Source organism: Protomyctophum parallelum (genome assembly GCF_964188405.1).
Source record: "Protomyctophum parallelum genome assembly, chromosome: 7".
Lineage (NCBI taxonomy): Eukaryota > Metazoa > Chordata > Actinopteri > Myctophiformes > Myctophidae > Protomyctophum > Protomyctophum parallelum.
In genome coordinates, this window is record NC_139705.1 from 6,800,265 (window position 1) to 6,825,286 (window position 25,022).

A 25,022-nucleotide genomic window follows, 5' to 3' on the forward strand; every position below is an offset into this window, starting at 1 on the left:
AAAAACATAAAAGATTTGAATGATATAATAGAAAAGCAGTGACGAAATAGGTCTCGAGCTGTGCTTTAACCCATTCTGATCTGAGATCAGATTCATACGAGGTTTCCACTGCGGACACACACTGGTCTGATGAACCCATTCTGACCTGAGATCAGATTAAAAAAAATGTCAGTCGTTCTTCGATTTAAAAAAAAATAGCAGACCTACAAGCTCGTATCGCGCCACTCGGTGGCGCGCTACGAGCTTGTAGATCTGCTATTTTTAAATAGCTAAAGCACGACATGATGCCAACACCAAAACGGGTTCCCGTTCAGAATGGGTTAAAGATGTCGAGGCTACATACTTAGAGGCTGCCTAAGCCGGTGTAGTGGGACTTTATTCCAAGACCATTATGGATATGTAGTCGTCGTCGTCGTCATATTCCTAAATGTTGCCCCGTTCGTCCCCAGAGCTGCCTCCACAACACGCAGGGTGAGTTGTGTGAGCAGTGTGCCCCCGGCTTCTTCGGCGACCCCACCGCCGGCACCCCAGAGGACTGCCAGCCCTGCGCCTGCCCTCACACTGACCCCGACAACCAGTGAGTACTGCCCTAGGGGACACCAACAACAACAACAACAACTATACACATGCCACGCTCACTCAGAGCTACGTCAAGTTGGGTGTCAAGTTCTCTCACTCTTATACACTCTTACAACACTCTTACAACACGTTCTACTCATAAGCATGTGCATTTTCTTTTTCGTTTTGTCTTAAATTATTTACCCATTCCTAGCTGAATGCACAACAAAATACTCTTGTGTTCATTTTATCCAGTTGTACACTTTTTGAGTTCAGTAACACTGAGGACTTCACTCCATTATTACCATACACCCTGGAGATTTTAATTTGCCTATAGCGTTTACTCCATTTGAATCTTTTTTGGCGTTTTGATTTATATTGGGTTTGACAATGAGGCCATAAAAAGCCATATGGAGACAGTTTGTCAAAGTTGACGTAGTCTGACCCTGCATTCATTGTTATTTCGGGCTGCATTCTAGTCCGCTCGACGGCTAGTATAGAAAATAGCATACACTACACCTTTTAAAGCTCTGTGGCAGGTTATGGTCCTGTACAAGACGGGGATGGGAAATATCTTGTTAAATTCTTGCTGTATAGGTATCTGTCCAAATTTGTATTGTGTCAATAGAACATTCTTTCGCCTGACCAAATTTGTATTGCGTCAATAGAACGTTCTTTGGCCCGACTGTAGATGATATCTGGCCATCTGAATTCATTCCACTGTGACGTCATCCTGTGTGTGTGTGTGTGTGTGTGTGTGTGTGTGTGTGTGTGTGTGTGTGTGTGTGTGTGTGTGTGTGTGTGTGTGTGTGTGTGTGTGTGCGTGTGTGTGTGTGTGTGTGTGTGTGCGTGTGCGTGTGCGTGTGCGTGTGTAACCCATTTAACAGGTTCTCCCCTACCTGTGAGAGCCTGGGTAATGGAGGCTACCAGTGTACTGCCTGTCAGCCTGGATACACAGGCCAGTACTGTGAACGGTAAGATAACCCAACCTAACACAAGATATTAATCAGATTTGACCCATTGGGTCCGTTATTACAGGAAAGTGTGGAGTTCAACAGCTATAACAGTTCCACAACTATAACGGCAATATCAGTGTGGATGCTCACATAATTAGCGTAATAATTACTGATAAGTTGCTTAGTGTGGACTTACTGTAGCACTTAACAACACTGTAACAGACTTACCTTCCCCATCACCATCCTCACCGTTGGGGATTTTCACACTTTCCTTATGTTGTTCGTTTGTCCTTTTCCTTCTAGTTGTGCCCCTGGATATGTTGGCAACCCACAAGACAGAGTGAAATGTCGCCGTAAGTCTCCCCTATTCCAAAATATAGAGTAGATTCTGACTGATTTATACTTCATCATGTGACGGAGGCTCTCACGAAAAATAACCCATCCACAAGCTCACGACACAGCTTGAAGATCCACTGTTTTTGCCGGCTTAAATCAAGCCTACTATATATAGCATCTTCGCTGTTGTGTGGAAACCTTGCATGTCTAGTAGTTTTCATTGGTTCGATATTTATATAACATGAATAAGCCGATCTACAAGCTCACATGTCGCATCACGACGACGCGCTGTGAGCTTGTAAAACAGTTTCCGTGTGACACTTTATGAAGAAAACCTTAAAAGGTTGAAATATGACGTTTCTGCCCGACAGCAACAATATATAAAGCACATACGCAGGCCCCTAATTTTACAGACGGTTGCTATTTGTCATTTTCCCCCTATAGCTTCTGGGTCTCCTGACTGTGAGAACTGCGTGAGAATTCACCCGGACAGGGTCCTGGTGTCCCAGGGCAGCCCCGTCACGCTCAGGTGTCAGGTGACTCGGTTGACTGGCTCTCCTCCCCACTACTTCTTCTGGTCCAGGGAAGATGGACGCCCCATCTCCAGCTACGCTGACCGACGCAGACAAGGTACAATGCTGACAGTGAACTCCCCTCAGTGTTCATTCAACTGAGAGTTAACTTATAACACGTGGATATTTTAGTGGCTGTATCCATATTCCATACGCGTGGTCGAGTCACATGGGATTTGATGTGATTAGATGTCATTAATAAGTGTACACAAGTTTCATAAAAGAAAACGTGACAGCATTTTTTTTTAAACGGCAGGTTTTGTTCTCTGAGCCTCGGTTTTTTAAAGGTATATTCAGTGATTTCACTCAAAAAACCTTAGGTTTCGTTTTTGGCTGTGGGACCCAGCCTTTCGTCCAATCAGGATAGAGAGTCAAAAACGAAACGAAGGTTTTTTGACCCCCAGGGGTTAACTGGGGACAGGGAGGAACTCCTTATATGGTCAGCACACTCTATAGTAGAGAGGATTATCACAACAAAACAAAAAAATAAGTGATATTTGAATTAAGTGAAATCACTGAATATACCTTTAAATAAATGTACTCAAATGTAGTGTTCCTTATAAAACAGACCTGCCAAGATGTATTTATCTTCACTGTGAAAGAAATTGTGACCGTTGTATGTGCTAATAGAATATATTTCCCCTGTGTGCGTGTGCGTGTGCGTGTGCGTGTGTGTGTGTGTGTGTGTGTGTGTGTGTGTGTGTGTGTGTGTGTGTGTGTGTGTGTGTGTGTGTAGGAGAGGAGCTGTACTTCCCCAATGTTCAGATCACCGATGCGGGCGTCTATGTCTGTACCTGCAGAGACCAGACCACCAGCAACAGGGGACACGCTGAGATCGTCGTCTCAGGTGTGTAGAGTGTGTGTGTGTGCGTGCGTGTGCGTGTGTGCGTGTGCGTGTGTGTGTGTGTGTGTGTGTGCGTGTGTGTGTGTGTGTGTGTGTGCGCGCGCGCCGCGTGCCACAAGCACATAGGCTTCCCCTTTAGTGGCGTTTAATTGCGGTACTCTAAATGGATAGCCCTGGCCCCTGGGCCTTCATGTTGACAGCAGGTGCTCTGGGGCGAGATGATCAGGCCTAATATAGCATTGAGCTTGACAAATCAGACAACACACACATGCTCCTTGTATGGAAACGCTTCATAATCATGTTTCGCCTTGAAAGGGAATGGTGGTATGAGCTGACCGGTAAAGACTGAGTACGGTAGTTGAGTCTGTCTGATCATGTCATGCAGAACAGATGTGATTACTGTATGTTTGATTTATCAGGCTTGCAAAAACGCCCATATGCCATATTGCAGCACGGTCAAGTCGTGTTTAAATGTTATCAGTTTGAAGCACACTAAAGCCAGAATAGCCTCATGCATGATAGTGATCTCACGAACGGTTTCGCTGCTTCTCATCCCAGCTGTCTCAACGAAGCCCATCGAGGTGACTGTCGAGGAGCCCAAAGCGCAGACCATGAGGGTGGGGTCCACTGTCAGCTTCATCTGCACTGCCAAGAGCAAGGTAATGCCGGCAACGACTTGCCTCTTCAACACCATTTTGACCTGGGATCAGATTCTAATAAATGTCTTCTACATCTTGACAGTTTTCTGAAAAAGCTATGTTTCTCTATGTCAGTGGTTCTTCGATTTTTCAAAAAATAGCAGACCTACAAGCTCGTAGCGCGCCACTCGGTGGCGCGCTATGAGCTTGTAGATCTGCTGTTTTTCAGTAGCTAAAGCATAACACAATGCACAACAACAAAAGGGGTTCCAAAGGTTTCAAAAGGGTATGTCGGCGCGGGTTGGCATTCAGATAGTGTAAATATCGTGGGGTGTGTGCCTGTGTATATTCCCCCTCACCAGTCGCCGGCCTACACCCTGGTATGGACGCGCCAGGGCAACGGCAAGCTACCCAACCGGGCCATGGACTTCAACGGCATCCTGACAATTCAGAATGTCCAGCCAGAGGACGCCGGCGTCTACGTCTGTACGGGCTCCAACATGTTCGCCATGGACGAGGGCACTGCCATCCTCTACGTGCCAGGTTGGTGAACAACCCCTCCCACCCGCGGGCACCATTATTGCGTTACCCATCATCATCATCATCGCCGCCCCCCCCTCTCTGCCACCCTATACCAGCTCTGGCTCTCCCGTAGTCGTCATCCCCCCCCCCCCCCCCCCCCCCCACGCCTTCATCTTGGTACCGTGCATGCTTTTTCCCCTGTTGTGACTGGCTGCTCTTCCCGTCGCACACTGCTTTGATGGTCAGCTATACAGCATAAATAAGCTTGCAGATCTAACCCCGAGGGGGACACTCACCCCCCTGCGCTTAGATGCAATATATATATATACCATCCATGTCATCAGACTACCCCAATCCATCCCATGCTTTTGAATGTGCCTTGTATACCGTATGTCTCTCTAATCACTGGATCTTTCCTACGCTTTTGTATAGAGAAATATACAGCTTGTGGGTCTCTTTTTTTTTTTTTTTTTACTAAAATTTTAAACATTTTGAGGGATAACGTGGGGTTAATTGTAAATGGTGTTTTAGCCTCAATTAACAAGGTGTTCAAGAGCTCTGCTTGTTGTCTGTGTTTTTAAAAAGGTGAAACAGTGTCTGTGCCAATGGTGATTACTCGTATCCTCCTCGGTCAAAGCCAAATGATCACTGATTGGTCCTTTAAATGGCTCTATCTTTGATTTGTGTGCACTACTTTCTACATAATCTACTGTATGTACGGCCGTTTCTCTCTCTCTCTCTCTCTCTCTCTCTCTCTCTCTCACTTGGGTTGAATTAATCGGTGGTGGTTTGGTCACTCCTTGATTGCTGGTGTAGTTGCTGCTGGCTTCTACCAGTAGACCTTTAACCTCGGTCGGCCGGTTTGTACCTGGGTGTCTTGTCTTTTACTCCGGGGACCCTGGGTGTTCCCTTCCCCAATACGAGCTGTAATGGTTGTTGATGAGGAATGTGGATGACAAGAGATGGGTGCTTATAGTGACTCTGGGGACCAACATTCAAAAGAGGACTTCAGTTGTATCCACGTTGAGAAGAGAACTCGGAAGAACCACACTTAAGTCCTCATGTTATTTGCTCCGCCACATGCAGTATTCTCCTTACAATCACTGTCTGCTGTGTCCCTCCCCCTTGACTGATGATAATCACTGTCTGCTGTGTCCCTCCCCCTTGACTGATGATGCCCATGAATGTCGATGAACAAAAAACGGTGCTATTAGCCAATGAATGCATTGTCAGGTGAAACCTGTGATTGAATTTAGTTTTTGAAATGCTCCTGGAATATCACTACTGCTTCACTACAGCGGGGGTCTTTGTATGTTATGAGGGTCCACGGCAACTTCAGCTGTAGTGAGGCTTCTGTTGTTGTCTGTATCGTTAAGTCTTGCATTATAATTTGTCGTGCGACGGTACGTTGCGTTGTAGAGCTTGTAGATTGGTTCTTTTTTAGCGCAGGACACAGTTGTACGACGGAGTATATATTAGGCCTTAATTAAACATTTATTTACTTGACTTGGAATGGAAGAGAGAAATGTAATGCTTTGTTCTTTTTGTTGTTCTAGTTCTGTCGTAAATCTTAAATATACATTTAAACGTGCACATTATAGACAACCTCTTATTTACATAATAGTTTGAGCATAATATTGCTCAAATGTATAAAATCACTGGCACATACTTATTGATTATTTGAAATATTACATCTGAAAATATTGTTAATCATAATGCCAAACTTCCTAGACTTGGTAGCCTATATATATATTGACTTATTTTTTTAGGATTTGAGAGAATTGCCCATGTGGATGCAATTACTTGCATGATGTTTGTTTACATTTAGGTTATTTGGAGACTTTATCAAGCAATAATTTAGGTTACTTAAATTTGCAGACGTGTTTGAACAAGAAATTATTCTTTATATTTTAGAGAAACCTACTCTTAACACATGCAATTAGAAAAATAACGTTCTATTTATCCAGTTGTCTAGAATTACGATTCTGTTTTGCATTTTTTTTTTTTTTTTTACCACTGAGTTGTATCCAAAGGTGCTACTGTAAAGATATTCCTCTGATTTTGTTACTTTTATTTTTCCAAGAACACATATCTGATGTAATATACACATGTACTGTATTTATCTTAACTGTGAAAATATTTTGTGAAAAAGAACGATTAAAACAATGACCTACACACCACATTAATTTAGCAAATGAATGAGTGGGATAATAATGACTTATCTCTCGTGTCTAATTGGAGACGGCATCTCCACAAGCTGTATACAAGCTGAATAACGATACATTGTTTGTTGCTCATCACAAGCTGTTAAAGAGAAGTAATTAGTTCTTCTTTACTAACCTGCATGTGTAGCTGTGTGGCTCTCTGTTCCTTTACCGCTTCATTTATACTTGGCCATACCACGGTGTTCCGTGCCTCCATGTTGCCTCTGTAGATTTTCGCATTGTCGTCCTCATTTTGTGCACGTGTGTTTTTACATTTTCTGAATGAAGCGTTATACAGCACTATGTTGGATCCATTCCACAACATAGAAGGATGTTGTTTTGGTGTTCCACAACACTTATTGGATTGTGGAATACTTAACAGATCCTAAAATATCTACTTCAATAAAGAAAATATTTTAATTCTGTTACTGCTCAAGGAACATATCACCTTCTTCCAGCAATATCCCCATGTAATGGTCATCACTAACGCTAACTATAAAACAGTACTGTTTCGACTCGCAGTGTGTCTCAGAGGCAAGCTGTGGGTAATTGAACAAAAATAATTATAATGATTAATATTATAATTAGCTTTTAGCATGCCTAGTTTGAAATCTCTAGATTTATGTCATTGGTGGGTATATTTCTAAGATATCCACAGTCCACCTCTGTGACACAGAGAAAGACGACAGAAATGGTACAGTATATGGAGTATATATGGAGATAACCATGTTAGAAGAATGCATTCTTTGAAGTGACTAACGAACGACTTGTGCCAGATGTGCGCCTGTTACCCTTGAGATTGTTTTCTAAGAGGTATGCATACATACCCATCCAAAGGTAAGTGTCTGTGAGTGTGAAAGCATATAACTATGAATACAATACACCAAGCGTCATAATAATACAGAAGAATATGGTGGTTGTCTATTTCACGATAATTGGCATAAAATCTAAAATAGAAACTTGGAACAGAAGAAAACAATCCTATTTAGGTAATGGAAAGTCGGTGCCCATTGCATCAAGTCGATGTCCTTGTCTTACGTTATGTGTGATGCATTCGGGAATCATTTTGGGAAAAGCTTGAGGATGAGAGAAAAGCACTGTCCCAACACGGGGGGACGCAATTCGACCAGCCAGCCCCAGGCGAGGGAGGAGGTTTTAAAGAGGACACGCCAATGCCAGTGTGTTCTCCATCGTTTCCCTACTGGAGACTGACCTGTCAGCTTATACCTGTTTACTCCTCCCCCCCTCCCTTCCCCCTTCCTCATCTCCAGAAGCCTCACAGACTCAGATGTTTTACACAGCCTATGAAATGTTTGAAGGACATGGAAAGCGTAAGTCCGCATGGGGCAAAGTCTCCTCCGCTGTCCTCTTATCCTTGGGCTCGCTGGTGTGGAACCCAGCCTTTTCTCTCTCTCTCTCTCTGACCCCTTTTCCACCAGTTGGGAACCAGTTCAGTTCTTTTTGGTTCATATAGTCCATGAGCCAGAGCTCAGAAATTAGGAACGTTAATTATGAATTGAGTGTGCAAAACCATACCTATATTAAATTGTTATCGCCATGAAACTTGCCCAGTTGATTACTTACACAAAGACAGTGAGGTATTGTATTACAAATATAAAAATGAAATATGCAAAAATATGCAAAAGAAAAAAAAGAAAAGGCTACTACTGTGGAACGGTTATCATATATTAATTTACTTATATTGATCCTTTAAACAATTTAACCCATTCTGACCGGGCACCCATTTTGGTGTCGGCATCATGTTATGCTTTAGCTATTGAAAAATAGCAGATCTACAAGCTCATATCGCGCCACCGAGTGGCGCGATACGAGCTTGTAGGTCTGCTATTTTTGAAAAATCGAAGACACTTTTAGAATCTGATCTCAGGTCAGAATGGGTTAATAATGAAACTGTCAGGATGTAATAGACATTTTTAGAATCTGATCTCAGGTCAGAATGGGTTAATATAGGTATGGTTTTGCCCACTCAATTCATATTAACGTTCTCCATTTTGGAGGTCAGGCTCATGGACTAAAAACTGGTTCTGAAACTGAAGCGGTTCCCAACCAGTGGAAAGGGGGTCTCTGTGCCACGCATGCACTCATTTACAGTAGAGTCAGCAGTAGAGCCCATGTACAATCAACCTAGGACTCACTATCCACACATGGAACGGCTGGGAGACGTCATCTGTTCCATATCGCACGCACTCGGGGTGAGAAAGCATCTTTAGAATCCATTTGGATCTAAAGATGGATACGAATCGTCAGAATGTCTAATCTTATCTATACTGATCTAACCTAACACTCCCTCCACCATATAATTTAATTTAAGCTATTTGTATGTTTACCATGCCATGTTTTTCCATTTTCATAGTGGAAAAACATCCTCACTTTTAGTCAAAGCTTATAGATTGTACATGGGCACTACTGGGTCGTTGTCTGGCTCTCTGGGTTCACGAGGGTCCATCTCTGCAGGGAAAAAAAGTGCATGTTCATCCATGAGGGAACCTCCTGTTGACTGTTGGGTCCAGTGACTAATCACCCATACATGTATCATCATTGTAAAATACCACACTCACCAATAACCCTATAACCTTAAACATTTTAAATGAACACACACACACACACACACACACACAATATTTGACGTGCTATACATACTGTACTGTATGTATAGGGAGAGCTAAGTGCTTTACCTTATCAAATACTGCCACTCAACAATCAGAGACAGGAGATGCCCTCTCCCCTACCACTCTCTTTCTCTGTCGGCTCTTTGCCTTCTCCTCAGGAGCCACACTGTACTGGGAAGTAGCTGTCACCTGGGCTTCAAACATCATACTGTGCCTAATACATCTCATCACGCCATCACTACGTTATGTTCTATTATTTGGCCACGGGAAAACTATCCCTGTCCCTATTTATCATTGTGTACCTCACCACGCTGCCGAAACTGTGGACGACACAGCGAATGACATGTATACCACTCTTAAAATAACTCCACGTGTTATTTGTTATAGGAAATGTACTGCTACCGTCTCTGACTCAAGTGAGAAAATGTTGAATGTTAAGTCTCAGTTAAGGCCAGACAGTCTCTAGCTCAGGTCGGCCCAGTTTCGGGCCTGCTAAGCTAAGTCTTGCTTAGAGAGAGAGTCTGATACTCCTCCCCGGCTACTGAAAGAGGGCTTTCTTCCGCTGTCGCCCTGGGATCATATGGGATTGAATACGCAGCCTAGCAGCTAGCCAAATTGGCACGGGCAGCCGAGTGCCCGGAGAGCATGCAGAGACCAACCTCCCACCTCTCGTCTGTGCCGTTTGTTTTGAAGACCTCGTTTGCCAAAGGGGCGGGCGGGCGGGCGAGCGGCTAGGCTGCCACTTTCTCTTGTCTCTCTTATCTGGAACGATCCATCTTTCAATCCAACGCTTCCATCCAACCATAGGCGCCTCGGGGGCCTTGTGTATACATCCAACCAACAATACCAATCTAGTTAATTACTCTTCTTTATCTCCATAAAACTCTGGGGTCTATCGCTCTCTCCACGGTATGTTTGATGTGTTCGCCCTGGTATATGGCGTCTACATCTCGTATGACTGGCGTGTCTTCCTTCCTTTAGCTGCGGAGTCGGCCCAGCCGGTGGCCACGGTCAACCCCGCCGTGCTGACCGCCCGGCAGGGACAGCGGGCGGAGTTCCGCTGCACAGTCACCGGCAACCCCACACCTGCCATTGAGTGGATAGGTAAGGCCTAGACCTGAGATCAGATTCATACGAGGTTTTCCACTGGACACACACTGGTCTGATTAACCCCATTCTGACCTGAGATCAGATTCTAGAAATGTCAGTCGCTCTTCGATTTTTCAAAAAATAGCAGACCTACAAGCTCGTAGCGCGCCACTCGGTGGCGCGCTATGAGCTTGTAGATCTGCTATTTTTAAATAGCTAAAGCACAACATGATGCCGACACCAAAATGGGTGCCCGTTCAGAATGGGTTAAATGAATGCCCTATTTTATAGTTTATCTTATTACAGCGTTGCGCAAAAGTATAGCTGCCCTATAACACGTCATGTTCATATAGGGGTTGTGATGTAGATTGTCACTGTTGGATCTTTTCTGCCTATAATGACCAATGAAACGGAAAGTTTCAACGGACGCTTTGTGAATTGATAGGCCTACTGCAATTACTACATTTGATCCATTTGGGACACAGTCTCTTTCCATTTCCTGGAAAGGTATTGGACCACCATGGTTTCTACCATAGACTGTAAAAAATATGGACAAAGCGTTCGCCGGGTCTAACATGGACGTAAAATGAAGCCTGTTATTCCTGCACTGTAAGTCACCATCTTTCTAGATCCGTTTGGTACCAGCTGGCCATTGGCTGGCTCCGTTTTGGACCAGCTGGCCATTGGCTGCCCAGACAACGAGGCGGGACTTCCCCCCTTCTTCTCCGTTGGTTTTTATTTTGACTCGAGTGGGAGGGGAATCCCGATCATAGACTGTAACGGTAGCCACGCCCCTCAGAACATACGCGATGGTTTTTTTTCTTTATGGTCATTTTTTTAATTAATGGGACCATAATTTTCCAAAAAGAATTGAAAATGAAAAAGAAATTAGAAATGAGACTTTAAACTAGTGACTGGAAGAAGAAAGTATTCATGACCATGTTTATTAAGGTAATACAGTCTAGGTGAAGTTGGGCCAAAATACATGGGCCTCTATGGAGCTATGGGGCTTTTTGGGTCCAGTCCAGCGCCACAACAGGCCATTATTATGAACTACCGATTTCAAATGAGGCTTCACGAAATATCTGGCTGACTGCCCCCCTGGTTTCTACCCAACAGTGACGATATTATACAGTACACATAGGCTGAATGCATGTGTTATGTCTGTTGTATGTTGTATGTTGTAATATGTATGTTAAGTCTGTTACTGCAATTTGTCACCTTTTTACAAATGGAATGTAAAAGTCCACTTCTTGTCGAGTGATTTTGGACTGTCCTTTCAGGAGGCCTGGGCAACAGACTGAGCCCCAGGGCTGTGGTACGAGGCGGCGTTCTGACGTTCACCTCCGTGGACCAGGCCGACGAGGGAGAGTACACCTGCAAGGCTCTCAACACTCACGGCGAGCACACGGCACGGGCCTCCCTCTACGTGCAAAGTAGGCTTTGCTCCGTTTTGCAAGTGTGTTAGCGTGCAAACGTAGAATGTGACACAGTTGTTTATTTATTTTCCACAAAATGTAACTTCCCCCCATCAGGGTCAGGCTCGGGCTCGGTTGGGTCATTCGGCACCCAGCCCCAAGTCCAGGTCAGCCCCCAGAACATCGAAGCCCACGAGGGCGACACCCTGAGGCTGTACTGCCGGGCGTCGGGCTCGCCCACCCCCAAGCTGACCTGGCTGCGGAACGGAGGTCAGATCCCTCCTCAGGTGAGAGAGAGATGCATGGTGGCTCTGTGTCTATACGTGAGTGTAATAATAGCGTTAGCATGGGTTGATTAAAAACTTCAACTAATGTATTTAATTTGGGTGTGCTATATCTGTATCCTGTATCTTAACTTGGTGCTGGTGGTGCCGTGTAAGTTTTTCTTTTGTTTTTTTTGTTTTTTTTTTGCAAATTGAATTTTCTTTACTTTACTGTTTCAGTATTTTGACAATTCTTTCCCTTTATTTTTCCTTCCCTTTTTTTTTGTTTGTTTTCCTCCCTACTTTTCGTCCCACCCTGTTGTTGTTGTTTGCCGTTTTGCTCAGGCCATTCCCTCTCATGGTTTCCATCAGTTTAAAAGCAACAGTCTCGATGTGTTACAGAGACGTATTGAGGAGCTACAGGTCTGTCCATCTGTCCTCTGTCCGTCTGTCCTGTCTCTCACCTCCCACCCATTGTCCTCTACTGACCACGGCTTTTATAATACTGTACACTAAAAATGCATGACTGTGGCCCTTTAATCACACATTTTAACACCCATTAATTTTACTACCGGCGAGTAGTTCTCATGCTCCACTATACTATAGAACCCTGCCTTTAAATGCCATTGAAACCAACCAGTCTGGTTGGTTTCATAGCTTTACTGATGGCATGGGGGTCCCTGATGTTGTGTTGCGCTTGAGTCTTCCCATCGTCCTCCGTTTTTGTTATTGTCCACATCATACCACCCCCTGACATATTTGTGTCCTATAAAAACACAGTTGACCCCCGTCATCATCGTTGAGTGTATTAACAGGACTAAGCATACAGTAGGTACTGTTAGGTATTTCAGACATAGTTTGCGCCGTGCCAGCCCCTCTCGTACCACCCGTTCCCTCGCCCCAAGGGACTTGTTAGTTAGTCCCCTTTTTCTATGCGGGTCTCCCCGGGCCCCGACGAGAGCTTCGGGGCCTGTTTAGTGCTGCTCCAGAGAGCCACTGCGTTGTGTCAGCTTTTCCCAGGGGGAGCGGGGCTCTGCCGTGCGGCCACGCAGAAATTCTGTGTGCACTAGCAAACGGGCTGCTTTGAAAAACCGTCAATGGGTTCAGACACTCATTGAGCCCCCTGGGCCCGCCTGCAGCCACGGCTCAGTTTAGCCCTCCCATCGCGGTTGACTGGGTCGGAGCTAAGCAGCTTTGTCCATAGATGCCTCAACAACTCCCCTACCCCCCCCCCCCCCCGGATACAGTAATCCCTCCCAGAACCAGAACCCCTGCCCCTCCACAGTTTCCCTCCCCCTCTGAGGTGTTTGCAAACTTTTCCAAAAAGTTTCAGGCGTGCAGACTGTGATTGCCATGTGGAGTAGTGTACACATTCCACAGAGGATTTACTCTTGAAAGCAGTTTGTTTTGGAAAGTCATGTGACTATAGTGACTACTACACCATGTTGTGTTGAAACTGCTGCAGAAGAATCATGTCTGTTTTGGTTTGGTTTGGTTTGATTGAAGTCATATTAGTGACACGGTACTGTAAGTTGCTGCTAGTCGGTAAATCTGTTGACTTCTAGAGGCCCCGTTTCTCTACCTTCTGATTATTCTCAATTTGATCAAATATCAGAAAGAGCTGCTTCATTAGTGCTTGTGTTCGGTATCCGTTGCGTCAATGTGTCTGTTTTGTGTCTCAGTTGCCTAACTGCTCATCACCAAATCATATAAATATCACTTCACTCCTTTGTCGTTTCTTGAGTTATAATCTAGTGCCACTGGCAATCCTTCAATCGTAATATATCTTCACATTAACACAATTTAACCACACAAATCATTGTAGTAATGTTAATGTGACAGTTAATATTACTACAGTGCAGTGTTCCTTCAAGCAATGATTAAGCCGTGCTTTGTACACAAGCCCCTGCGTTGTACAAAGCCACACGCTGCTATAGTACTCTCCAACAAATAGCACTGAACTGTAGCAATAACAATACTTGTCTCGTCTTTACAAATCTACCGTGTAGTGCTTTCATGTTGCTATTGCCTATAGTGTCCGTTGATGTCAGTAATGTCATGTGTGTGTCATGTCAAGAGGCTGTAGACTCATACGACGGGTAAGTGGTGCGCTCTACCTGTGCTCTGGTTTCACTGTGTTGGTGTGTGCTGTTAGACATTGAAGTATAATTTTACTGTAGCGTCATTTCATCTCATTTTGAATGTGACGGTCATAACGGGCGGTTTGGCTAATCTTCACACTTGGTCGGTGTGTCCTTTCCAGGCCCGCATGGAGCGCACTGACATCGGGACCCTCCTTATACCCAACATCAAGATGTCCGACGCCGGCACCTACATGTGTGTCGGCAGTAACAACGTAGGCTCTAACAAGTCACCCATTCAGGTGTCTGTGGTCAGAGGTGAGAGGTCACGAATATAATGTTTATATATGATACAATATATAATGTAAAGATACAAGTTACAAATAGTAATGTAATGTAAAGTCTTCAGTTCCATTTATCCATTTTGTAACTCTGCGAGTGTATAACTGTAATCGGGTCCTTTTGAATCCAGTTGCATTTGTACACCGGCAGAGTTAAATTATAACAAGATTACAGCTTAGGCAAATTGGCATTGGGTGAAAAACAAAAGGTTGGGATAAAACTTCGGAATATTACTATGTATGTTAGCGCTTTATGTGTGAAGGAGCTCTGCATGTCATGTTTTTCTTTTAACCCATTCTGACCGGGCACCCATTTTGGTGTCGGCATCATGTCGTGCTTTAGCTATTTAAAAATAGCAGATCTACAAGCTCATATCGCGCCACCGAGTGGCGCGATACGAGCTTGTAGGTCTGCTATTTTTTGAAAAATCGAAGAGCGACTGACATTTCTAGAATCTGATCTCAGGTCAGAATGGGTTCATCAGACCAGTGTGTGTCCGGCGGAAACCTCGTATGAATCTGATCTCGGGTCAGATTGGGTTAAACGTGTGTGTATTTTTTTTGTGTGTTCAGCGGTGGACCACATCTCCACCTCTGCCATCACCATCCAGCCCTCCATAGCCGACGTGCAGGAGGGCCAGAGCCTGGACCTCAACTGTTTTGTCCCAGGAAACCCTCCTCCCCCAGTCACCTGGACAAGAGCCAGTGGACACCTCTCTTCCAACCACCAGGTTGGGACTAAAACACAAGCTCACATATACAGTACACTGTCTAATGTGGTCATGTAATGTGAATGGCCGTAGATAATTCATTTGGGGATATATAATATAATCTTTGTTTTGTACAAACTAATAGCAATGGTGTCTGTTCGTTGAGTTTAAATGACTGAAAAAAATGCTATTGCAGTTCCGAGTTAACGGTGATTTTTAAAATATGAAAGGGCCATGATTGAAGTTTGTTAATTACAGGTAATACAGTCAAAGGTTATGCTAAAAGGATAAGAGAAAAAGACCCATACTAATTACAGGTAATACAGTCAAAGGTTATGCTAAAAGGATAAGAGAAAAAGACCCATATTAGCCCATTCTGAACGGGCACCCATTTTGGTGTTAGCATCATGTTATGCTTTAGCTATTTAAAAATAGCAGATCTACAAAGCTCATATCGCGCCACCGAGTGGCGCGATACGAGCTTGTAGTGTCTGCTATTTTTGAAAAATCAAAGAACGACTGACATAGAAACATAGCTTTTTCAGAAAACTGTCAGGATGTAGAAGACGTTTATAGAATCTGATCTGATATAGAATCTGATGTTTGTTGTGGGGACAGGTCCTGGGCAGTCAGCTGCGCATTCTGTCCGCCTCTCCAGACGACTCGGGCGAGTACATCTGCCGCGTGCAGGGGAACCACGGCAACCTCGGGAACCCAGGCTCTCCGATCCACCAGACCTCCGTCTCGGTATCCGTCACCTCGTCCTCTTCTCGTGAGTCCCAACAATGTGCTAGTCGATGATACCAAAACCACTTTGTGTGTGTGTCGCTCGTCTTGTTTCAGTGAATGGACAAAGGTTTTTTTTTTTTTTTTTTACAATATATTTATTGACATTCTTTTTCAATTTCATAAAACATTACAGTTGTAGCTCTCTTGTTAATGAAATGTCCAGAGAAAACAAACGTAACATATACACAAATACCATACAAATACAACGACAACAAATACATTAAAAAATACAATCGTAACAAACGCAACTCGACAATCAAAAACAAACGTTTTTAATAAAACGGCAGATATGGGACCGCGCTTCTCCACTGGATGATTATTTTCTGTTCTAATCTAGTCTTCTCTGGTTAAAAATGCAATCCGAGGCCTGAGGCCGTGGCTCAGCGGTCCAGGCTACCTTGGCTGGTAATCCAGTCTGGCAGTGTGCCGCGGGTTCGACTCTCGATCCCGACGGCCTTTACTGCATGTCACCCCCCCCCCCGTCTCTTTCCCCATTTCCTGTCAGCCTGCCGTCTGTCCCTCCATAAAAAATATTAAATAAAGGCGAAAGCCACAAAAAAAACATAAAAAAAAAAAGAAAATGAAATCCGATTTGACAGTTATATTTCACTCTTGGCACTGATATCATAATCATAACATCACGCCTATGTGACATGGCTGTCATGGCATGGCGTGTTGTTCTGCGCTAGCGTACAGTATGAATGGCTTTTCCAGTTGTGCTTCCCATCCCGTCCCAGTGTGACATCATCACTGTAGGCGTACAGTACAGTACTTACAGTACTTACCCCCCCACACTACCGTCCCATGATCTCATCATGCTCATTCATTCCTTCCTGGAGGAAGTTCTCACAGCTGCCTGCCAGTATACACCAAAAGGCCACACAGTCACATGGTACAGCAATCTGGCTCCTTGACGCATCAGTGAGCATTTTATAGTCAGCTAAATCTGTGGTTTTCAACCTTTTTCATATCAAGGTTTATTACCATTATTTATTCTGCATTTGAGCCACGGACCACCATTTGATGAGATTTAGCCTATCGGACACAAAACTATTTGTCGTTGGATACGATTTTGTCCACAATTCCATGCTTTATAGAGCGTCACAGTCCCGCCCCCTTTCATGACGACGTCAGGCCAAGGAAATAGTTCCCAATGCATTTTTTGAAACGTAATTGTAGCTGTCCCAGTTATGGGTATGCTGTAATATTTTATTTAGCTTATTTTTCTGAAAATGCATATGGTAAATTGTATTTTTGTTTTGGGCAACAAACTGTATATTTCGGTGTTTGTATGGTAAATACATGGTGAGATAGTGCCATCTACTGTGCTCTGTCTGTCTGTTTCATGGGCAGGTTGAATTAGGCTCACCTGCTCTAATCACCTCATTTCAATCACCTGTTGGGTTTTGGGCATGTTTGAGCAGAACAAACAGAGCAGAGGTGAAGAGAGGAGCTCTTTCATGTCAGACAGTCTCCACAAAAGATAAGAAAGGAAATAAAAATAATATAAAAAAGAACAAGAACTTAACTGAACTCCTAAAAGTATGTGCAGAAGGCGCATACGGTATGTTCCCAGTTGTTTTGTTTGGTGTCTGTAAAAGTTATATTGCCATTGTATCGTGTATTTGTTTGTGTTTGTGACATGCGGACATTTCATCATGTGAGAAAATAAAAGGTCTTTAAATAATTACTGTAACTGCTCCTAAACCGTTTAGGAGCAGTTACAGTAATTATTTAAAGACCTTTTACGCGTCGTACAAAGAATGGTAAATGGTAAATGGTGCATTTATATAGCGCCTTTATCCAAAGCGCTTTACATAGATTGTGCATTACATTCACCCATTCACACACACATTCATACACCGATTGCGGCGGAAGCCATGCAAGGTACCAACCAGCACATCGGGAGCAATTTGGGGTTCAGTGTCTTGCCCAAGGACACTTCGACATGTAGACAGGAGGAGCCGGGATTCGAACCGCCGACCCAAGGATCATTGGATGACCTGCTCTACCTCTTGAGCCACAGTCGCCCTGCCAACTCTTGTCGTGACAAATCATGACAACAAACGCAATATTTTGGACCAAACCAATAATTACAAAGAAGAAAAACAACAAAAAAAAGTTTTGTAACCTGCCGTTTTTTTTTCTACTTTCTAATTCTTTGTTTGGCCCAAAACATTGTGTTTATTGTCATTTGTCACAGCAAGAGTTGGCTTTGTCCAGCAGTGCGTAAACATCTTTAAATAAATACTTTCCGAAAAGTCTGAGGAAAAGAGAACGGGGATTTCTTTTCCGGGGTCTCTCGAGGGGGGGGGGCGGGACTGCGACGCTCTCTACAGATGTGGTACCATAACCCTACTGTAGGAGACATAACAGACTTCAGTAATGCTGATGTTAAATGTAGAGTTAAAGATCTAATAAGGATCCATTTGGTTACCAACTCTTATCATCTAGCTGGGGACCACCTGGGGAACCCCGTCAAGAAGGACCACCGGTTGAGAACCACTGAGCTATAGATGAAATGAGACACATTGTGGGGGTTATAGGGTGATATAATATTAAATGTGATTCTGGCCACTAACTGGTTGGATGCTGGAGCAGGGCTGCAGACCCCCATCATCTCCATCGAGCCCCACAGCGCGGCGGTGCGCCTTGGGGAGTCGGCCAGCTTCCGGTGCAGGGTCTACAGCGGCGCCCAGCCGGTCCGACTGGAGTGGAAGCTGTCCAGCAACCAGCCTCTGCCAGGTGAGTACCGGGAGAGCACACTCACATGCACGCGCATACATTACACACACACACACACACACAGACGTGCACAACTGCGCACACGCACACATCTCTGACAATGTTGTTAATTTTTGTCTGCTTTCTAGGAAGAAAAAGCATGTAGGTTTTTAATGCCGTCACGTTATTCATGAGAGCAAGTACGGTATACATACGATTCACCTCTGCGGCCCTCCTCTATATAATAGTCCCTTTAATTCACATGCAGTATAATCTTCAGCTTACCGACCTTGTTTACACAGGACTCGCCTCACTTAACCCCCAGTCCCTCCAGGCAGCCATTACACAGTGTTTCATTTAACTCTCAGAATATCACATGGATATAAACTGAGGGATTTTATGGACCATCCAAGTCTCCTCTTGCGATATCTACAGTATTGATTGTAGGGCTGACCTCGATTAGTCGAATAGTCGACTAATCGATCGGAACGGGTCTCAGTCGACTGACCACCTCTTAGTCGATGTTCATCAAAAAAATTTTTTTTTTTTTTCTTTTGCCCCAAAAAATTGTATATAAAAATACAATATTTACAAAAATATACAAAAATATTGTATTATTCCACTAGGTCTGTGGGGGACATAAACACATCAATCTGGCTAATGACAAGCCTCTCAGTTGTTAGTTGTTTGAACAGTCAGAATGTTCAAATGTGTTTATGTCCCCCACAGACCTAGTGGAATAATACAATATTTTTGTATATTTTTGTAAATATTGTATTTTTATATAAATTTTTTTGGGGCAAAAATAATAATATATATATATATATTTCGACTATTAGTCGACTAACAGCAAATGTATTCATCTATCAGTCGACTATACAAATCCTTAGTCGGGGACAGCCCTAATTGATTGTATTGTTTCCTGTTTTGTGCAGATAATGTCAAGGTCGGACCGGATGGCTCTGTCATCACCATCGCCAACGCTCACCCTAGAAACCAGGGCACCTACCGCTGTGTGGCCAGCAACCTGTTTGGCATCACCCAGAGCATCGTGTCCCTCATCGTCAGAGGTAATCTCAACTAACCCATTCTGACCTGAGATCAGATTCATACAAGGTTTCCACTGGACACACACTGGTCTGATTAACCCATTCTGACCTGAGATCAGATTCTAGAAATGTCAGTCGCTCTTTGATTTTTCAAAAATAGCAGACCTACAAGCTCGTATCGCGCCACTCGGTGGCGCGATATGAGCTTGTAGATCTGCTATTTTTAAATAGCTAAAGCATAACATGATGCCGACACCAAAATGGGTGCCCGTTCAGAATGGGCTAACCAAGTACATTTACTCAAGTACTGTACAATTTTGGTTTATTATTTTTCTTTTACTTTACATTACTGTGAGTACTACAAATTCTCAATAATGTTACTTTACTCCATTACATCTCAAGGGCAAATATTGTACTTTTACTCCACTAAATATTATTTGTTACTAGTTACTTTGTAGATTTTCATTGTTATTACAAATCAGCCCTTATTTAAACTTTGGCCTATTTGAAAATAGCCGATCTACAAGCTCACAACGCGCCACGATGCAATGCGTCGTGAGCTTGTAGATCTGCTATTTTCAAAAGACTTTTACACATTTTTAGACACGACATTCTGCACCACTAGTACTTTTACTTTTGGTACTTTTAAGTACATTTTGAGTATATCTTGAGTGTGTGTGTGTGTGCGTACATGTGTTTTTGGGGAGATGCTTTTTGGGCCAGGAGGAGGTGTGTCAAATCCTGATCCTGTATTTTCATTGCTGTGAGTCTCCAAAGCTCATAGAGCAACAGTCCTATATGTGACGGGCTCCCCTTAGTGGCCCGACAGGGTTATTGCGAACGCACTGAGCACTAACTATGAGACCCTGCAGATTGTGTCTGTCTGTCTGTCTGTGTGTGTGTGTCTGTCCCGCTGTTACACCACCCGCCCGCCACCAGAGGGCACAGCTGTATCACACAAAACACACGCACGCACTCACACACACACACACACACACACACACACACACACAACTTAACTTAAAAAAAAACTTAACTTAAAAAAAAACTTAACTTAAAATGAAAAAGAAAAAACTTAACTTAAAAAAACTTAACTTCAAAATAAAATCTTAACTTAAAAAAACAAAAAAACTTAACTTAAAAAAAACTTTAAAAACACTTAACTTAAAAAAACGTAACTTCAAAATAAAATCTTAAAAAAACACAAAAAAGAGAACTTTAAAAAGAAAACCTTAAAGTATGTAATTTATTCTAATTGTTGTTATTGCCATTTACGAGCTGCGTTCGCTTCCCGCGTTTGCGCGTCTTACTTGTTAATAATAATGTCCTGACGGTTATTTTTTGGTCCCGTTGTCTCCAGAGTCTCCTGTAGCTACCGTCACCCCCAGTGGGCCCCTGCGGGTCCGGGTGGGTGACCCCGTCAACCTGGAATGCCAGGCGTCGGGAGAGCCCCGGCCCTCGGTCACGTGGCACAGACTGGACAGCACCCGCAAGACCATGCTGACCAGCCCCGTGCCCATGGAGTCCAACGCTGTCATGCAGGTACAGTAACAGTACAGTACTCACACACGCACACCATATGCTCACGTGAACAGGGAGAGTGTCATTTTAACCCATTCTGACCTGAGATCAGATTCATACGAGGTTTCCGCCGGACACACACTGGGTCTGATTAACCCATTCTGACCTGAGATCAGATTCTAAAAATGTCACAGTCGTTCTTCGATTTTTCAAAAATAGCAGACCTACAAGCTCGTATCGCGCCACTCGGTGGCGCGATATGAGCTTGTAGATCTGCTATTTTTAAATAGCTAAAGCATGACATGATGCTGACACCAAAATGGGTGCCCGTTCAGAATGGGTTAACTTAAAATACTATACATTTCAGAAGAAATTTTCATAATTGAAATTCAATCAGAATTTCAAAAAAACGGCTAGTTCTGTCTTCAAAGACACAATTTATAATTGCTTATTAGTTATTATAGTTACAATGGATAATATGCATTACTTAAAGGTATATTCAGTGATTTCACTCAAAAAACCTTAGGTTTCGTTTTTGGCTGTGGGACACAGCCTTTCGTCCAATCAGGATAGAGAGTCAAAAACGAAACCTAAGGTTTTTTGACCCCCAGGGGTTAACTGGGGACAGGGAGGAACTCCTTATATGGCCAGCACACTCTATAGTAGGGAGGATTATCACAACAAAACAAAAAAATAAGTGATATTTGAATTAAGTGAAATCACTGAATATACCTTTAAACGGTCACGTTTCTTTTCGTAGGTCTATGTATGTGGTTCTCAGAATAGAAAAAATGCCCTGAATCATTTCAGCGACAGTGTGAAGATCACAATGTTGAAACATGTGACCGACGATCGTTTTCTTTTTTATCGTCAGATTCTGGCTGCGCGTCCAGAAGACAGTGGCACCTACGTGTGCACGGCTCGTAACAACGAGGGCTCGTCCGAGACCAGGGTGGAGGTCGTGGTGGAGGGAGGGTCCGGGCTGCCCACCGCGCCCCGGGCCTCGGTGCCCGAGCCCCTGCTGATCGCAGTGGAGGGACAGACCACCACGCTCCACTGCGAAGCTCACGGTAAGGCCTGCTCACACTAAAAAAAGATTTGAGTTAAAATGTTCACTCTGGCCCAGGCCGTAGCGTAACGGTCTGGGCACCGGACTGGTGATCCAGTCGCGGTGTGCCGCGGGTTCGACTCCCGGACCCGACACGGCCTTTACCGCATGTCATCCCCCCATCTCTCTCCCGTTTCCTGTCAGCCTACTTTCTATCCCTTAAAAAATCAATAAAGGCGTAAGCCGCAAAAAAATATCTTAAAAAAAAAAAAAAATGTTCACTCTGTAATAGGGCTGACCTCGATTAGTCGAATAGTCGACTAATCGATCGGAACGGGTCTCAGTCGACTGACCACCTCTTAGTCGATGTTCATCAAAAAAATAATATATATATATATATATATTTATTTATTTTGCCCCAAAAAATTGTATATAAAAATACAATATTTACAAAAATATACAAAGTTATTATTATTATTATTATTATTATTGTATTTTTATATACGACTATTAGTCGACTAACAGCAAATGTATTTGTCTATCAGTCGACTATACAAATCCTTAGTCGGGGACAGCCCTACTCTGTAATGATATATATTCAAAGATTTGTGCCGCATTTTCACAATTTTTCAAAAAAAAAGTGGCGCGCTACGTACGAGCTTGTAGAACTGCTATTTTTCAATAGCTTAAAGTATAACATAATGCTTAGTTAAAACACCCGAAAGGGGTTCCCGTTCAGAATGGGTTAAGATTTTCAATATCATTCTGCGTCACCATATATTTCTTTAGCAAACATATATTTTCCTTTTTGCCAAAGATCATTTAGGAACTCATGGTAAATGCATAGAAACCGTAGTCAATTTAATCTACTACTGCATGAATTATTCTATTAAATTATTTCAGGGGGTGCCTGATAGCTCAAAGTAGTTCACTGACCAAAATGTTCCTTGTGAGTTGCGAGGACCCAAGTTTGCATCTGTCTCCCATCTAACCGTCTAAATAAAGCGCTAAATGCCTTGAATAAATCTTAACCCATTCTGACCGGGCACCCATTTTGGTGTTGGCATCATGTTATGCTTTAGCTATTGAAAAATAGCAGATCTACAAGCTCATATCGCGCCACCGAGTGGCGCGATACGAGCTTGTAGGTCTGCTATTTTTGAAAAATCAAAGACACTTTTAGAATCTGATCTCAGGTCAGAATGGGTTAATAATGAAACTGTCAGGATGTAATAGACATTTTTAGAATCTGATCTCAGGTCAGAATGGGTTAAAATATATTATATAAAATGAGATGAATTTATGCTCCCCCTCAAGGTGTCCCTACGCCAAAGATCACCTGGTCTAAGCTGCGGGCTCCGCTGCCCTGGCGACACAAAGTGGTGAACAACAGCCTGGTGCTTCCCGGCGTGGGCCGCCAGGACTCCGGGGAGTACATCTGCAACGCCACCAACCATATGGGCACCAGCGAGGTCATCATCACGCTCGATGTCGAGAGTGAGTCTCACTGAGGGGCCTGTTGTTGTTACCTCACATTCCTTGGGCTTGGGATTTCTATAGGAAAGATTTGAGTTTTAACAGTCTTTCTTGGCAGGGGAAAAAAAAACTGTTATTGTACTGTGAATATCTTCTTAACCAGTTCTGACCTGAGATCAGATTCTAAAAATGTCAGTCGTTCTTTGATTTTTCAAAAAATAGCAGACCTACAAGCTCGTATCGTGCCACTCGGTGGCGCGATATGAGCTTGTAGTTCTGCTATTTTTCAATAGCTAAAGCATGACATGATGCCAACACCAAAATTGGTGCCCGGTCAGAATGGGTTAATCATGCTCCATCCCCACTCTCTACATTATTAATCCAATGCAGATTGGCATTCAAATGTCTATAGTTTTAATTCCAGGCACTGCACTCTCATGCACTCATCTCTCGCTGTCCGGTCAGTTCATTTGGGTCCATAATACAGTACACACAAAGATGCTCAACAGAAAGTGCTCAGAGCAAACAAACAACAGAGGAAAGTTGTCTCCGAGTGGCTTCTTAACCACCTTCAACCTGACGTCCCTGCTTGTCCCTACTATTAGCGATTCACACTAAACACCGTCACTTTCAACTAAACATAACTATGGCTTAACACTTTATATTTTCTCGCGTCTCTCTCAGCTCCTCCCTACGCCACCTCTCTGCCCGACAACGTGGCCGTCCGCGTCGGGGAGGTGATCCGGCTGCAGTGCCTGGCCCACGGCACTCCTCCCCTCACCTTCGCCTGGAGCAAAGTGGACGGCCGCCTGCCCCCCAGGGCCCAGGCCAACGGCGGCGACCTCCAGATCAACCTGGCCTCCCCCGAGGACGCCGGGAGCTACAAGTGCGTGGCCAGCAACCAAGTGGGCACCAGTGAAGTGGTGGCGAAGGTCACGGTCAGATGTAAGTGAACGATGGTATTCGATTGGCTTTACTTGAGTTCGGATGACACGTGACGTGATGCTGGTAATACGTTTTTTTTCCATGTCGGCGTCGCTCACTTCTCGTCGTGCTTTCTCCCTCCATAGCCCCCCTGGCGGTGCGTGTATCCCCCCAGGTAGAGGTAAAGGCTCAGGGCAGCGCTGTGGAGTTCACGTGCTCAGCAGCAGGCGGTGTGGAGACCAAAATTGAGTGGCTGAAGGAAGGAGGCGCGATGCCACCGAACCACCACATCAAGGACGGAGTGCTCAGGTGAGTTGTACACGCAGACA

At 43.9% G+C, this 25,022-nt stretch overlaps 1 protein-coding gene across 9 annotated transcripts in view; it reads left to right on the plus strand.

Moving 5' to 3' along the window:
• hspg2 (heparan sulfate proteoglycan 2) overlaps positions 1 to 25,022 on the plus strand; it is a 131,032-nt gene that overhangs the window by 84,679 nt on the left and 21,331 nt on the right. For all 9 annotated transcript variants that reach the window (XM_083770006.1, XM_083770009.1, XM_083770007.1 and 6 more), the window contains 22 exons: positions 450 to 577; positions 1,446 to 1,532; positions 1,818 to 1,867; positions 2,295 to 2,480; positions 3,159 to 3,269; positions 3,825 to 3,925; positions 4,267 to 4,447; positions 7,902 to 7,961; positions 10,242 to 10,364; positions 11,633 to 11,785; positions 11,885 to 12,054; positions 12,376 to 12,453; positions 14,294 to 14,429; positions 15,026 to 15,183; positions 15,781 to 15,934; positions 18,553 to 18,696; positions 19,611 to 19,745; positions 21,085 to 21,266; positions 22,120 to 22,315; positions 23,611 to 23,790; positions 24,454 to 24,714; positions 24,840 to 25,002. In XM_083770006.1, the coding sequence (XP_083626132.1) occupies positions 450 to 577; positions 1,446 to 1,532; positions 1,818 to 1,867; positions 2,295 to 2,480; positions 3,159 to 3,269; positions 3,825 to 3,925; positions 4,267 to 4,447; positions 7,902 to 7,961; positions 10,242 to 10,364; positions 11,633 to 11,785; positions 11,885 to 12,054; positions 12,376 to 12,453; positions 14,294 to 14,429; positions 15,026 to 15,183; positions 15,781 to 15,934; positions 18,553 to 18,696; positions 19,611 to 19,745; positions 21,085 to 21,266; positions 22,120 to 22,315; positions 23,611 to 23,790; positions 24,454 to 24,714; positions 24,840 to 25,002 (3,137 nt within the window). The remainder of the gene's footprint in view (positions 1 to 449; positions 578 to 1,445; positions 1,533 to 1,817; positions 1,868 to 2,294; positions 2,481 to 3,158; positions 3,270 to 3,824; positions 3,926 to 4,266; positions 4,448 to 7,901; positions 7,962 to 10,241; positions 10,365 to 11,632; positions 11,786 to 11,884; positions 12,055 to 12,375; positions 12,454 to 14,293; positions 14,430 to 15,025; positions 15,184 to 15,780; positions 15,935 to 18,552; positions 18,697 to 19,610; positions 19,746 to 21,084; positions 21,267 to 22,119; positions 22,316 to 23,610; positions 23,791 to 24,453; positions 24,715 to 24,839; positions 25,003 to 25,022) is intronic.